Source organism: Gossypium hirsutum, chromosome D04 (assembly GCF_007990345.1).
Source record: "Gossypium hirsutum isolate 1008001.06 chromosome D04, Gossypium_hirsutum_v2.1, whole genome shotgun sequence".
NCBI classification, from domain to species: domain Eukaryota; kingdom Viridiplantae; phylum Streptophyta; class Magnoliopsida; order Malvales; family Malvaceae; genus Gossypium; species Gossypium hirsutum.
Window position 1 is genome coordinate 4,846,208 of NC_053440.1, and position 16,234 is coordinate 4,862,441.

At 33.1% G+C, this 16,234-nt stretch overlaps 2 protein-coding genes across 6 annotated transcripts; both read left to right on the forward strand.

Annotated features, from left to right (window-relative positions):
* Positions 1 to 2,747: 2,747 nt before the first annotated feature.
* LOC107959477 (mitogen-activated protein kinase kinase kinase 3) lies at positions 2,748 to 7,971 on the forward strand. 4 transcript variants are annotated; one of them, XM_016895545.2, is made up of 11 exons: positions 2,748 to 3,547; positions 4,224 to 4,559; positions 4,783 to 4,870; positions 5,007 to 5,069; positions 5,207 to 5,367; positions 5,473 to 5,548; positions 6,078 to 6,137; positions 6,263 to 6,370; positions 6,466 to 6,702; positions 7,215 to 7,318; positions 7,416 to 7,971. In XM_016895545.2, exons 1-11 carry the CDS (start codon positions 3,054 to 3,056, stop codon positions 7,672 to 7,674), a joined length of 1,986 nt encoding a protein of 661 aa, XP_016751034.1. In that variant the 5' UTR covers positions 2,748 to 3,053; the 3' UTR covers positions 7,675 to 7,971. The 4 variants fall into 4 exon arrangements, with proteins under 4 accessions (XP_016751034.1, XP_016751035.1, XP_016751033.1 ...); XM_016895546.2 differs by having other exon boundaries at positions 2,902 to 3,547; positions 7,212 to 7,318; positions 7,387 to 7,971; XM_016895544.2 differs by having other exon boundaries at positions 2,902 to 3,547; positions 7,212 to 7,318.
* A 3,688-nt stretch (positions 7,972 to 11,659) lies between these two features.
* LOC107959478 (uncharacterized) lies at positions 11,660 to 15,792 on the forward strand. 2 transcript variants are annotated; one of them, XM_041091747.1, is made up of 4 exons: positions 11,660 to 12,009; positions 12,103 to 12,208; positions 13,336 to 13,547; positions 14,187 to 15,792. In XM_041091747.1, the coding sequence occupies exons 1-4, from the start codon at positions 11,821 to 11,823 to the stop codon at positions 15,459 to 15,461; spliced, it is 1,782 nt and encodes a 593-aa protein (XP_040947681.1). In that variant the 5' UTR covers positions 11,660 to 11,820; the 3' UTR covers positions 15,462 to 15,792. The 2 variants fall into 2 exon arrangements, with proteins under 2 accessions (XP_040947681.1, XP_040947682.1); XM_041091748.1 differs by having other exon boundaries at positions 11,952 to 12,009; positions 12,103 to 12,177.
* The last annotated feature ends 442 nt before the right edge of the window (positions 15,793 to 16,234 follow it).

Here is a 16,234-nt window from a genome sequence, read left to right on the forward strand (position 1 = left end):
TTTTAACCATGTATATTAAAAGTATGTAAATACATTATTTAATACTTTAATCATTGTCCATTGCACTACCCTTAAGGAAAATAAAAAAACTCTCCTTGATTATTTCAGATTATTATCAATCACCGTTAACATAAAATAGAAATACTCTTTTTTATATAAAAATATTATACTATGAAACCCTTAATCTATTACACCTTATTTAAATAAGTCATTGTTCTAAGTCCCCAAAAAACCCCTCTTGATTTCAATTGAAGTAATAATTTTTTTTAAAAAAATCAAATAAAAATTAAACGTGGCTGTTAAAAATATATGACCCAAATTCTTGTTAAATAAAAATACAAGTGACAAGATAGGGGGATATATGAAGGCAAAGGTCGGAGGTCCCCGCGGTACGATATAAGCTGCTGCACAAGTAAAATCTGTATAGAAGTATGCTTATTCTATCTGATGTTGATTAGAATATATTGTGTTTTAACCTTACTGCATTACTTCTATTGGACTTTGAATAGAATATGGTTTTACAAACCTATAAATTTGTAGTCGCCTCTCCTCTTATATCATTCGAATTCGACATAGTGAGTTTTCTTCTCCTCTACTCGTGGTTTATTTCTCAAAAGGGTTTTCACGTAAAATCTGTGTTCTATTTTTCTCTATTTTCTTGCCATTATCGACACTCTATTTTTACAGTGGCTTTAGATGAAATAGTAAAATTGAATTTATAAACGTATTTTTTATACAGAATATAAAAAAGATAATACTACCCTCAAAATAATATTTGTTATTATATAAAAATAAAATATGTTTGGTAATTTTAAAACTGATTTAGGATTTAGTTAGATGGTGACACCAACTCAATAAAATACTTAAAAAATATAGTACTAGAAAGTGGGAACCACGTATTTAGAACACATGTGAGCATTTAAAAAATATATATAATAAATAACGAAACATAAGATTTGAAACTAATAATAACAATTTTTTAATAATTCTTAAAAAACAAAATAAATAAAAACACTCCCGTAATAATCTAACTTATTTAAAATATGTAAATTTATTTTAATAATTCCTTTTAACATAATAGGTGTGGCGTAAGAGTTTATTTAGACATAATTAAAGATAAATAAAGTGATAAACCTTAATTAAAAAATTATGGCTTTTGTAAGTAAAAATGATATATTTTAATTAAAAAAATGTGCCCTAATAATTAATTTTCTAAAATAACACGTTAATCATTGTCCATCACACTCTCCTTAATCAAAAAATATATAAAAGTTCTCCTTAATTATTCCCGTTATCTACTTAATTTGATGATTATCAATCATCATTAATTAAATAACCCTTTTTTCTGGTTGCTTTTGTGGACAAAAAAATTTGAACTGCAACGATGCCATCATTTGTGTTTATCAGAGAAAAAAAAAGCACAATGAATTTGTCTCCAAACAATAGCATCCAATTAAAATTAATCCAAAACGAGAGTACAAAATTTAAAAACTCTGTTGATTTATACCTATGAATAATTTATAATAAATTAAAATAGCAGCCATCATCTGCAGACTACAACCATTTTTTTAATCTATAGTAAATTAATTTTTAAAAAATTCCTTTCAACCCAAAGGTTGTATTTAATTTATTTTGAAATTATATGTAACTAAAAAAAACGGGTTAAGATTAGAGGTGCCTATGAGTCGGGTTCGGATCGGATCTAAATATGATATAAATATATTTTATGTTTATTCAAGTCCGGTTCAAAATATGAGCTTAAAATTTTGCCTAAGCTCGCTCATATTGGATGCCACAAATCAGATAATGTTCTTTTAAACGACGTGAAGTGGATAACACAATCTGTGAGTGCTTTTTGTGCTAGATAGATCTGATGGTCCTCGTCTTCTGTCACCCTCACATGGAATTGGATCTTCCTCGACGTCCTCCATCTATGTTTGGGGTTTTCTAGGGATTCATTTTCAAGTTTGGAACAAAATTATTGTTAAATCAATTTGATTTTGAGAAACGAGCAAATTGTAAGAAAGATAAGAGATGGATCAATATAGAAAACGGAAAAACGATTAAGAACAAAAGAACGACGTGCTATGAAACCCTAGCAGACGAAAGAACTTTTCTCATATTCTTATTAACATTAAATTTTACTTTTCAAGAGTTAAAAACTCAAAAAAATTTTATTGAAATTTTTTATATGGTCATCTTAACATTATTTTAATATTTACATTAGAGTAGTATGGATTAAATTAACTTAGTTGAGATTTGTGGAGGAGTGCCCTTATTGATCGAGATACAACCTACAAGAGAGATGTCAATATAATGTGTAACAATAATGATATGGATTCGAACAACCAACATAAGACATGCATAAATAAAATACTTACAAGTATGATATCACTTGAGCTTTTCCGTATCTCTATAAATTGAGGCTCTCCCTTTTTACGAGTTATACATAACTCTCGACAGAAAAAGAAGATAAAACCTTGATACGGAAGAAGAGGTTAAAAATCCCAAAATTTAGTAATTTTAAGATGATAGTGCCAACCCTAGATGTTGAGCTAAGCATATACGTTAGAAGATTAAAAGAGTGATGGTACATTGGATTACGGATAGAGACAGCCCAAAAAAAAAAAAAAAGTCTAAAGAGAAACCAATCGTATTTATACATATATCCGCACGCCCACCTCCAACAAACTACACTGTTGCCTTTTTAACTCCTTTTTATTTAATTAATATTAATAAATAAAAAGAAGCCACGTCATCATCACCTATCACCATTTTATGCAACCACCTCCGGCCGTCCCCAAATCCACCCCCACCCTCCCTTAGCTGTTTCTCACTGTAGATGTGGCCCGCTCCCTTCATTTTTATTTTTAATTTATTTAATTTAATTAAAATTAAAATAAATAAATAAAATCTTTTCTTTCTCTCTCTTTCCTCTTGGTTTCCCCTTAGTACATATATAATCTCATTTTCTTTCACAAATCTGAACTTTCGTCTCTCCATTTTCTTCTTCTTCTTCTTCTTCAAACAGGAATTATAGATTGAGAAAAAGGATGCCAGGTTGGTGGGGTAAAAAGTCTAGTAAGAACAAGGAAGACAGTCCTCGGAATCAAACTCCCCGTGGTACCTCCGTCGGATTCCTCAAGTTTTCACCTGCTAAAACCGACGCCGCCACCGCCGCCGCTGCTGGAAAAAAGAAAGCACCGGCTGCAACACCCGATGACAAGAACAATAACTACCCAAAGGGTTGCGATGATGGAGGAGGACTTGTTTTCAGCACGCGTAGTTCGCCACGCGTGAGCAGGGATTTCGGCGTCGGCGGCGGCGCTGTTGTTCCCGGTAGTGGTTCTTCCGGATTTTCGGGTTTCGATTCGGATTCAGGGGAAAAAAGAGGGATCCCTTTGCCTACACCATCTGTCTCCTCGATGCACAGTGATCATGTTGTGGGTTTGGGATCTGGGTCGCCTTCGGTTTGTAGTTTTAGCTCTTCTGGTTCCTCCGAAGATAATCAGATTCCAAATGATCCCGTTCAATTCATTGCCTATAGGTGGCTTTTTTCCCCTTTCTTAACATAATTTGGATTCAGAATTTGAGAAATTTTCATTTATTATTATTCTGAATTAATGGGAGCAGTCGCCATGTTTTTTTGTTTTTCGGGTAGAAAGCAGTCATTGATTAATTATAAAAAAAAACTCTTTTTTCTCTTTCTTGGGTGTCAGTTTGATTGCTTCTATTTCCCCTTTTATATTTTTTTTCATAATTTTATCAGAATATCCCTTTGGGTCTGCCATCTGCTAATTTTTTTCAGCTTTTGGAACAGAAATTCTCTCTCTATTTTTTCTGTCAGAGTTTGTTTACTTTGGGTGTGGGTTCTCTTTTCCCTTTATTTCGGTTAGAATTAGAATACATGATTTATATTTTCTCAAAATTTGGTGTTCAAACCTCCCAAATTTTGTTTTTGTTTACTAAATTTAGGACTACTCTACTTTTTCCCCCAAAGGGCCAACCTTCTTTTGTTTTGGCATTATAACTCTATCTTCTGTAAATTATTAACTACTTTGTTTCCAAATTGAAGGTACTTCTTGATTGATATAGTGTTGGATTCTAACATCTATAAGCAATATATATCATAACTCTATAATGAGCCAAAAGATAAGAATTGTGATATGCTATTTAGCTCTGCAGACGGAGGTTAAGAGTTTCTGTAATTAACTAAAATACAGGTCATATAATGACATGAGAGGCCAAGGTGAAACTAGAAGCAACGTGAGGTCGAGAAGCCCTGGTCCGAGGTCGAGAGGTCCAACCAGCCCAACATCACCGCTTCATCATAGATTATCTGGAGTGAGTCTCGAGTCTCCAACAGGGAAGAAGGAAGATGGGAAGTCTGTGTGTCATAAGTTGCCTCTTCCACCAGGTTCTCCTACTAGTCCTTCTGCCTTGCCTAACACAAGAACTAGTGGAGTTAGTGAAAACACACCTTGCTCTCTATCAAAATGGCGTAAAGGGAGACTCTTAGGGAGGGGAACTTTTGGACATGTTTATCTTGGATTTAATAGGTAGGACTTGCTTTTTGTATAAGTTAATTATCATACACTTCAAAAGTCATAAATGCTTAAAGAATTGATATTTATTAGTGAAAGTAAATAGTTGTTGTCATGCTATCTGCTAATTTGCAACATAACTAAGATATTTATCAAGCATTATGACTTGAGATTCAAAATATTTAGATTTTGTTTATAGTTTATGCTTCTCTAACTATTGTGTATCAATGTTTGTCAGTGAAAGTGGGCAGATGTGTGCTATAAAAGAAGTCAGGTTCGTTTCTGATGATCAGACATCAAAAGAATGCCTCAAACAACTGAACCAGGTAATAGTTTTGTCTGGTTCTTTCTGAATACAACATTATTCAACCTTCCCTATCCTTTTACCAGTCGATATTGAAACCATTTTCAAATTGCTGCATTAGAGTGTCTGGTTTTTCTAATACTTTTTAATATAAACAGGAGATAAATTTGTTGAATCAGCTATCTCATCCAAACATCGTCCGATACTATGGAAGTGAACTGGTATAGTTTTATATACTGCTAACATGCAAATGATTCACTTGCATTATGGAAGAAAGGGGAAGGAAGAATGATCATCCTTCTCCTGTACCAGTTAAATGGACCTTGCTTCTTAGTAAAATCTAATTGCTATTTTCCAGGGTGAAGAAACGCTCTCTGTTTACTTGGAATATGTCTCTGGTGGTTCAATCCACAAATTGCTTCAAGAATATGGTTCCTTCAAGGAACCTGTTATTCAAAACTATACAAGACAAATTCTTTCTGGGCTTGCTTACTTACATGGAAGAAATACGGTGCATAGGTACTTGGATGTAGCTCTAGTTATGGATGCTTATATGTCTGTTATAGGGAGGCTTAAGCTGTATCTTAATTCTTATGTTTTAAAGCTGTGGGTTTCTTATTGCAGAGACATAAAAGGGGCAAACATACTAGTGGATCCTACTGGTGAAATCAAGTTGGCAGACTTTGGCATGGCAAAACATGTATGTTACCAAATATCATCTTGGAAATGAGGGGCTTTGTTCTACATACTCAAGCTTCATTATCCTTCAAAATTAGTCGTGGCTAAGATGTTAAGTATCTTTCAAATGATGTTGATAGGAATCTGATTTTGTTTAAAGAAATCATCTTTTTACTATACAAAAGTTTGTCCTTTAGACTATCCTTTAAACCCCTTTTCAAATTAGTTGATGTTTTCTTCTTTATTCTTTTCTGCCTACAGAACTGATTGTAGTCTTTAGGCAGAAGATCTAAAGCTTTTATGTAAATTTAACATAATAGATGCCTTTGAATCAAAACTGAAAATGGCTAGGGAATTAAAAAAAGAAAAACCCTTTTTTTTTTGTCCTTTTCCTGTCTGAAGGCTGAAAATTAAGACTGATAAATCTAACTTGGATATCTTCGAATGAAAACTGAAAATGTCAATGTTATTTTTTCCCAGCTTTCTATCATCTTTTTTTTCTTCAGTTAATGATTGAGATAGGCCACTTATTTAATTACCTGCTGTTCCAGATATCAGCTTGTGGTACAATGCTTTCGTTCAAGGGAAGTCCTTATTGGATGGCACCAGAGGTATCACCTTTCCTTTGTCTTAATATATTAATCACTGAACCACTCCCTTTTTCTCTTTTTAGAAACTTTTTGACTGCTATTTTAGTGCTAATTATTCTTCCCACTCGTGTATTTTCTGATCTCAGGTTGTAATGAACACAAATGGCTACAACCTTGCAGTGGACATCTGGAGCTTGGGCTGTACTATACTTGAAATGGCAACATCAAAACCACCATGGAGTCAGTATGAAGGGGTGCGACATATTAATTCCAAACAATCTTTCAGATAATGTATTTTTCTGGCTATCTTTGAGTTGAGGAGAACTTTTTATATTTCTGGACTCAACAGGTGGCTGCAATATTTAAGATTGGAAACAGCAAGGATGTTCCGGAGATTCCTGATCACCTTTCTAATGAAGCAAAAAGTTTCATTAGGCTTTGCTTGCAACGAGACCCGTCAGCACGTCCTACAGCCTTTCAACTGCTAGATCACCCTTTCATTCGTGACCAAGCAACTACAAGAGTTGCTAACATCAGCATAACCAAGGATGCTTTTCCTTACACATTTGATGGAAGCCGCACTCCGGTATGTATCCTTAAGATGCTTGTTTCCTATTCCTTTTTTCCCTTATGATTTCTATTACCTCTTACTACATAGACTTTCACTTTTATACATGTAAGGAAGACCTCACCAGCGCATTCTGAACTGATTAATTTAGAATATGCTTGTTGCAACAACTTCAGCTTCTTGGTTTTAATATACAAGCAAGTTTTTTGGACATGGATGCTACACATATAGAAACCTACTTCTCTGGTTAAACCCACTTTAGAATATGAAATGACTGTTACGCTCACATTTCTGAACTTTTATTGTTTTATGCAATTCTTTTTACATTTTGAATTCAACAAATGGTAGCACTTTTCATAGCAACACTTAATCTGGATAATTTAGACATTTCTAAACCATTAATCTGGATAATTTAGACATTTCTAAACCATATCTTGTACATCAACAGACTCATGTAGTTGAAGTTTGTTTATAAGTAACTCAAGCCGGATTTAAGCTAATCTCTGTTGTTATTGTAACTTTCTAAGCAGCCTATATTGGAAATGCAATCGAATAGAAATAATATCCTCTCATTTGATGGAGATTATGGGACGCAGGGAATGGCTACAACCTCAAGAGCACTGAGGACCCCAAGGTACTAACAATCTAACATATAATGTTTCATTTTTCTCTACTTGGCATACATGCATCAAAGTTCTTCAGTAAGTTGCCTATATTGTATTTGCGCACAGAGATAATGCAAGAACAATCACATCGTTGCCCGTATCTCCTTGTTCAAGCCCCTTAAGATACGGTCCAGTACACAGGAGTTGTTTTCTTTCTCCTCCTCATCCAGCTTATCAGTTTGTAGGACAGAGTGGTCATAACTTAGGCGACTTCTCTGGGAACACATCAAGACCAAACCCGAGATACACTCATGATCCTTGGTTTGAAGCGCCACAACTAAAAGTACAAACAACAGGCACCTCGCCAAGAACAAGACCTATTTGAGATTATTGTAAATAGAAGTAGGATAGAGTATCATCAATGTTCCACTCCCTATTTTGGTAAATCTGGCAAATTACATTTTAACTTAAAAGGATTCTCGGAATGGTGAATATATGGGGAACAGTGGGACTTTTGTTGCATGGGAAAAGATGAAGCTGGTAGAATGTATTTTATATTGTAACAACATATATATTGTTGATTATTTTTGGTTGTATATGGAAGGTGATGACTTTCATTTGTAACGTTGACGATGTTGTATACTACTAGTTCATCAAAGTAGTCAAATACCATTACCAGTCATCAGAGTTTAGCTACAGATTGGAAGCTTCATTTTGAAGCAGGTGCGAATGAGGGGTGAGGGAGTGGGGCATGCATTGTGCCTTTGTCGGAGACATGCTTCGTAAATGATGGAGAAAAGAGGGGTGATCATGTCTGCAAAAAGCTGATCAACAAGAATGGGATTTGCCTTGTGTGACGTAGAGCAGGGTCGTACTTTGATGTCTGCAAATGTTACGTTGGGGACCGTACATGCGACTCATCTAGTCATCGTTAGCAAGTGGCATTGAATGAGGATATAATATAAATGAATGAATGAATGTGGCCATTCATATTTATAACCAGACAAAGTTAGCATTGTTCCAGATAAGAAAGGCGGCTCCATGAATAACGTGCCTTGAAAATGTCTCCTCTCTTTTCGTTGCTTTTTATACAGTAGCTGAGATTATGCCCGTAGGATCCACTTCGGCTCGGCTTTAATAATTTTGTTTGGTTTGTCTTTAAGATTTTTAGATTATATTTTAATTATTTTTTTAAATTTTTTAACTATTTTTAATACAAATTATTTTTCATTATTTTATATTCCTCTCTAATTATTTAATAATATTTTAATAATTTATTTTTATGTCATTGATACATAATTTTAGTATTTTTTTAATTTAAACTTTAAACTCTAAACCTTAAACCCAAAATTTTAAACCCCGAACTTGAATATTAAATTCAAAACCCAAACTCTAAAACCTGATTGCAATATTTTTATTATTTTACTGCTATATTTAGGTGGATTGGAAGGTTGCCCATAATATTAATATCAAATCGCACTGGACTTTAGACAATGTTTGCGGCCAAAAATATCTTTTCTATTGTGATATGTATTGATACATACATTGATGTTAATGTTTACCCAAATTTTCGAATAAATCCATATTTAGTTTCTTAATAAAATATATAATTTAACCATCTCCAAATATAATTTTAATACCCATATCTGTTAATATTATATATTTTGACTGATTTAATTCATCGTAATACGGATTTGGAGATATAAAGTTTAAATTTCCTTTTACGGATTTGAATAATATTCGAATTCAAACCAATAGATTAGCTTTATTTTTTAGATAATAAATTTAGATATCTTTAGTTTTTAATTTTTTTTATTTAAACAAAATATTTATACTTCTTAAATCCAAATATTTAGTGATTTGGATATCTAGCAAATAATTTAATTAGCTTGAACCCAAATTGGATATTGATACTTGAACTTAATGCAAATAATATACAATTTCGAACATTAAACTAGATTTGAGGTTTTAGATTTAAATCATTCGGGTTTTTTTTTCTTTTTATAATCGGATGTAAGGGTGGGGTTGTTAGGAATTGAATCCAAACTCTAACGTTGTAAAACACAATAGTATTGTCACTTGATCAAAAGGTTAATGGCACAATCTGATTATTTCTAATTCTTCTATGTTTTTAAATATGTGTTTCAATCACGAGACCATTTTTTTCCCGTTATTTTCATCAAATAATTGGACGTGATATATCTTTTAAAAAGTTATGATTCCATTACATGCAGTGGCGGAGTCAGACTTTTTTTTTTGGTGGAATTAATTTGTATATTTTTACGATAGTAAAAATGTAATCCTATCATTTTAATAGTCTATATATTTATAATTTTTAAAGGATTCAATCAAATTTTTATTGTTTTTGGGGGGGCTAAAGTAAAATTTTATCATTACTAATTTAAAATTTGATAAATTATAAAGGGCCTCAATGAAATTTTTTTCCATTTTAGGGTGCAAGACCCCTCGCTCTGCCACTGATGACATGCGATTGTTGAAATTTTTAAGTTTAATTTGAGAAATATTATACAACTTTCTTTTTCTTTGACATTTTTTTTCAATGTGCAAAAAAGTATTGTATATATATTTATAATCACATCACATGTTTGAAAAAGACAAGCTATTTGATGGAATTTGTGAAAAAAAAAAGTTTTACTTGAGGGAACACAAATTATCAAATTACAATAGGACTAAAATAGTCGAAAATGCATAGTATAAGGACTTTCCTACAATTTTACCCAAAACTAGAATAAGAGTAGAGTTCCCTATGTTAGTAACAGAATTTCATTTTAGTCCCTCTACTACAAGTTAACGTTTTAGATCAATTCTTGTACGTTAAAAAATTCTTTAAATTAATTAGGACGTTGTTGCAAATTTTCCGTTAAGTCGATGATGTATACAACCAAATGGTGACAAATCAAATTTTTATTAAAATGGACTGCTAATATGAATTTTTTATGATTTTATATGCCACGTCAATAAATATGGATATTTTTTTATAATCCCTTTAATTATATTAGAAATTTTAATAATTTTATATTTTTAATTAATTTTTGTTATTCTCGATTTCTTTATACTTTTGAAATTTTAATGATATTTTTGTTATTTTTTAAAAAATATTACTTTTTAAAATTTTGAAAATAATTATAAATTTATTATTTTTTTAATTTTAAATTATTTGAAGACATAACATATAATACAGAATATTTTTATAAAAAATGTCATGTCAACTATCTATTTAATAAAAAATTGATACATTGCCATTTAACAGTACATGTCAACTATATATTATTGTATTTTTAGAATTTTTTTATAAACAACTTATATTCTTTAACGATTATTTTAACTCTAATTAATTAAATTAATTTGAGATAAATAATAAATAAAAGAGTTAATTCTTATAAAACACTCGAATGAAGAAGTTAAATCAAAAAAAAAATATCTTTATTTGTCTCATTGGCATTATAAAAAGATGTCACTTCTAAGCCATTCGACAACTTCAGATGTTTTCTGAAGGAAAGATTTTGCAGACTCTAAATCCTCTAAAAAGTCTAAAAAGTTCTTGAAGAAATCAAAGAACTCGAAGAAAATTTGATGAACGCCATAGTAGTTTTGAACACAAGCTCTCCCCAATCCGATCTGGTTGCACCAACAAAAAGGAGGCAAAACTTGTTTTAATGATAAAGTCTTGACGATCCTTTAAGCAGACTCAACTATCCAAGATCAAGTTTCAACGACCATTGAAACGAACATTAGTGATTCAAGATCAAGTCTCAACGCAATTTGAATCCAATCAAATCAAATTCTTGAACAAACATCTCGCCAAACTCAACTTCAAGATCAAGTCTCGATGACCCTTGAACCAAACCACATCTTTTTAAAATCAAGTCTGTATGATTGTTGGATCACAGCCAAATAAGAGAGAAGAATCAAATGAATTTTCATTGTAATTAAGAAATATCCAATTATTGTAACTTCTTTCAAAGTTATCAATAATTTTGATATACTTTATTTCGATTTCGAGAGCTTAATTATGATTCTAGACGTGATTAGTATGATAATTATGAGTTTTGAACTTTAGATTAATGTCCATAAATTAGATTACATCAAATCAAGGCTCGATTTTTTTAAAAATAAAAATCAATAACAGGCTCAAACTTGTTCCACCAAAAATAATAAAAATATATTATTTTATATTAATATTTTATATTTTAATAATTAAATTTAAATAAAAATATTTTTAAAAAGATATACTTTAAATTTGGGCCAGGCCAGCCCGAGATAAGCAGAACCCATTGACAGGTCTGTTGACCTGTAAGAGAGAGTCGGTTTTAAGTAAGTATAAAAAAAGACAGATGCAGCTGGTCACTACTCTTCTTCGATTCTCAAATTCCAGTTTCCCACTCAATTCCGTAATAAAATACTTCATTTTCCCCCCTTTTTTCTTCCTTCCTGTGGAAGCTTTGAGGGAAGAAAATCCCTCAAATTCACGTGAACTTCTCAGCCAAAATCAAATAATCATCAAGCAGAGATGCCAATCGAAATGCCCAAAGGGCTGCCTTTCTCAGTGGACACGTTCAGTCCATCTTCGAAGAGAAAAAGGCACCATTTCTTGACCCATGCTCATAAAGATCATACTTCTGGCATTTCCTCTCACTTTTCTTATCCAATTTATTCAACTCATCTCACCAAATCCCTTGTTCTCCTACACTATCCTCAGGTTTTGCCTTTTTCTTTATCATGGTTTTAGAATTTGTAATAATTTTTTTTCTGTTATCTGATTGTTTTCTTTTTTTTTTTCGTGGTTTGGCAGCTTGATGATTCTTTGTTCGTGGGAATTGAAGTAGGGGAATCCATTGTTATCAACGACCCGGATGAGGAATTTCAGGTTACAGCTTTTGATTCTAATCATTGTCCTGGTAATTTATTCATTTGATTGATTTCTTGGTCTATTTTGTCGTTTTTTTTATTGATTTATTATTTGGGAATTGTTTGTTGATTACTTCTCAGCATTGGGTTGTTTGAAATTTGAATGTTGTGATATGGCTTTAAGTTGAGAATTTTCTTTTATAGAGTTCATTTATGTTAACAGTTATACGATTTTGTCCTTGCTTATGCAAACAAAGTACTGAAGGACTCTGTCTGATTGTTATTTATTTATCTTAATTTTCAAAAGCAGCAAGGCAACTAGTGTGTTTGGATGCTAGAGTGAATTCTATAGTTTTGAGTATTAAAATTTTAATCGTCTTGACATTTATTTGAAAAAAAAAAAAGAAACGATGTTGCAATCAGTTTTATCTTGGGGCCATTTTCCTTTTAAATCAATTATCCTGTTGCTTTTGTCTTATAACAAATTATTTTGCAAGTTAAAAGCTAATAACAAAAGGCAAGTAACAAAAATAATAATAAAAGGGAATTTGTAATGGTTTGCATCCTAAATTAATGTATGCTTTTGAAGAGGATCTTGTTGTTTGCATTAATTCCGTTATTGTTCCCATGTAGTACTGATCTGGATAATATCTAGAGATCACTACTTGTTATGATGTACTCTAGTTGGTCTTTTGTGATAAAGAGTTTTGGATTTCTAGTATAGCAGACAATTCTCCTTGAATTAGAAGAAGAATCTCTTCACCATTTACTGATAAATTTTTATATAAGAATGGATTCTAGCATCTGAGCTTCTGACTTGATAGATTTTATGTTACCTGGACTCATGGGTGAGTGTTCGATGCTGATATATGTTCAACATAGGTATTCTTAGTTTTTTATAAGTTTTTGCATATATTTAGAGGATTGTACCTATAACGATTTCCAAATTATGTGTCAGACATAGGTACTTGAGGGAAAGTGGAGAGTCAGGTAACATAGTTGAAAACATGACACTTGCTTTGGTTGTCTTTGACTTTTAGAATTTTACTTTCGTAGATGATGCTTTCTGCTTTTATGAAGAAGTGTGTGGTGTGGGGATGGTTTGGTAATTTTCTCTATATGCATAACCTATTGTGGTTTGAGAAAAATTTGTATTGACATATAGTATGAATTTCAGGAGCAGTTATGTTCTTGTTTGAAGGCAGTTTTGGTAACATCTTGCATACCGGGGACTGTAGACTCACGCCAGAGTGCCTCCAAAATTTACCTGAGAAGTATATTGGCAGGAAAGGAAAAGAGCCACAATGTTGTTTTGATTATGTTTTTCTAGACTGCACTTTTGGTAGATTCTCTCGAAATCTACCCAGCAAGCATTCATCAATCCGTCAGGTAGTCCTTGTTTGCTTAGTGATTTTCGTTTTAATTGTCTTGTCATTGTAGGCCTAATTGGGATTTAAAATGTTTTTATTATTCATTTCTCATGAATGTGGTACCAACTTAAGAGAACCACCGAGATTTGTCTACCGTATGCGGACAATATTTTCTTTAGTCACTACCATTTCAAATGGAGGAGGGGGTGGGGGGGAATCCTCTGCATTTTTTTCTTGTTAATTGTGATGTTTTATAACTTAAATTAAGGAAATATTTTACATTAGATTTCATATATTGCTTTGTTAATAATGAACTGAAGCAGGCAGAAGTGAACACATGCAAGCAGTCCCATTGTATTTTGATCCTAGGAGTAATGAAAAAATAACACCATTTTGACATTAATCCTTAACAATCATAATATCACAAAGATAGCAACAATGTTTGTAAGAAAAGGATTGGCATTCACTAGCAATTAGTAAAAGTATGATTAAAACATCAATTTTACTTGTTCTTTTGTCATTATTTTGATTAGTCGTAGTGTGTCACAGTTTCCTGAGGGTCTATTCATTTGTTGATACTTTCTCCTATCTTCGTTTTGACCGACCTTTGTACAGACTAACACTTAAGTTGATACAACGTTTTGTTTCCTTGAATTAGGTTATCAATTGTATATGGAAGCATCCAAATGCACCCGTGGTGTATCTAACATGTGACCTTCTGGGTCAGGAAGAGATTCTGACCAGCGTGTCCCTAACCTTTGGGTCCAAGATTTATGTTGATAAGGCAAACAATGCTGATTATTTCCAATCACTGTCTATCATAGCTCCTAAAATCCTTTCGGAAGATCCAACTTCTCGTTTCCGGGTGTTGGATGGTTTCCCTAAACTATCTGAACGAGCAACAATAATGTTTGCTGAGGCCCAAGCTAATTTTCAGCATGAGCCCGTCATTATACAACCTTCAGCAATGTGGTATGTATGCGAGGAAGAGCGTTTAGAAATGGATAGTCGAAGGAAGATAAGATTTAATGAAGCAATAAAGGATCAGTTTGGTATTTGGCATGTCTGTTATTCTATGCACTCATCAAGGGAAGAGCTAGAGTGGGCTTTGAAACTTCTTGCTCCTAAAAGAGTTGTATCTACAACCCCCAGCTGTCGAGCAATGGAGTTGGATTATGTTAGGAAGCACTGTTTCGATTCCTACATAAATTCTGATGATTCTCTTTGGAAGCTTCTGGACATTGACATGGAACCCTGTCCACAAGTAAATTCACCTGTCAAAACTGTAGCTTGTTCTCCCATGGTTGAAGTATCCACCCTAACTTGTGTAGAATCTGAACTGCGGCCTATTAATGTATCATCTTGCAAAAAAAGGCTCTTGAGTTTGTCTCCTCCAAGCAAAAGGCCACCTGTAACACTTTTTGGTCGGGCAAGGCTTAGCCTCCATGATCCTGATTTTCCACCTGAGGAAAAATGCATATCTACAAGAGACAACCCTCTTTGTGTTGTCAATGAAATGAAGCAACTAGTTATAATCCATAACACCAATGAAGATTCTGAGAATAGATTGCAAAATGAGCTGATGGCAGAAGGCTCTGCACTGCAATGTAAGAAGTTGGTGACTACGGAAACTGTCGAGGAAAGATTAGAGAACAAGCTAGAGGCAGTTCAGACTGTTATGCAAAGTGAGGAGATGAGATGGGATACTTACCACGAGTACAGATATGAAAACAAACAGGCTGATGAGATTACAATGCAATGTGAGAATCTGATAAGGAAGGAAACTAACAAGGGTTCTTACTCTATCGGATATTCAAAGGGCTACAGTGACAACTTCCGAAAGTTGTACCGGTCAATGAATGCACCTGTGCCTAAGCCTCTTCCCTCTTTAGTGGAGCTAAGGAATACCATCAAACGGTCCAGGGGAAATTAATTTGTTCTGTTATGTCCTATGAAAGACACAACACTACTGACTTTCAGACCAAAGTTAATGCTTGGCTGGTGAAAATATTTGTTACTTGCAGAATGATACCGGGACCCATCACTGCCCAAAGTAACATACCAGTTATTCGTGCACCGCAGGTTGGAGCCAACTGTGTTTTAGATGAATCCGGGCAAGGTACCATGGGGTCACCATTAGTGTTGTACAGATATTCTTTCTCTTCAGAATAAAAGGGTGTATTATTTGTGATTATACACTTAAAATCTTATACTACAAGAAATAAAAACAAGGGGTGGGGGAAACCATTAATTTTTTTGTTTAATTTCATCTCTTCATCACAAGAAAGCTATTTCTATTTCAATTGATATACTATTTGACTATCATGGACTATCAATTGGGCGAATCAGCATTATTTCCGTGCGGAATAAACAAGAACCATAGTAGCATCAATGCATCATGATAACTTGGTGAGAATTCTGGAACTGTGTCATATTCTTTAGCAATGGGCATATCAACCAAAGAGAGAGCTCTCCATCAAGCATCAGCCATCCCGTAAGTTCCTTCTTCAACTTGTCTCCCCTGTTAAAAAATATATTTGAAACATGTAAGCTTAGCATTGTTGGTTAGTACTAATATGTCCAAATTGGAGCAAAGCTTGCTGAAGGTGGGAAGTTTATGATTTGCCAATGCTTCAGTCGATGTCAATAGCTGCGGTACCATGACCAGTCATCCAGTGACCAAAAATCCGCTTGGCTAATACAGTA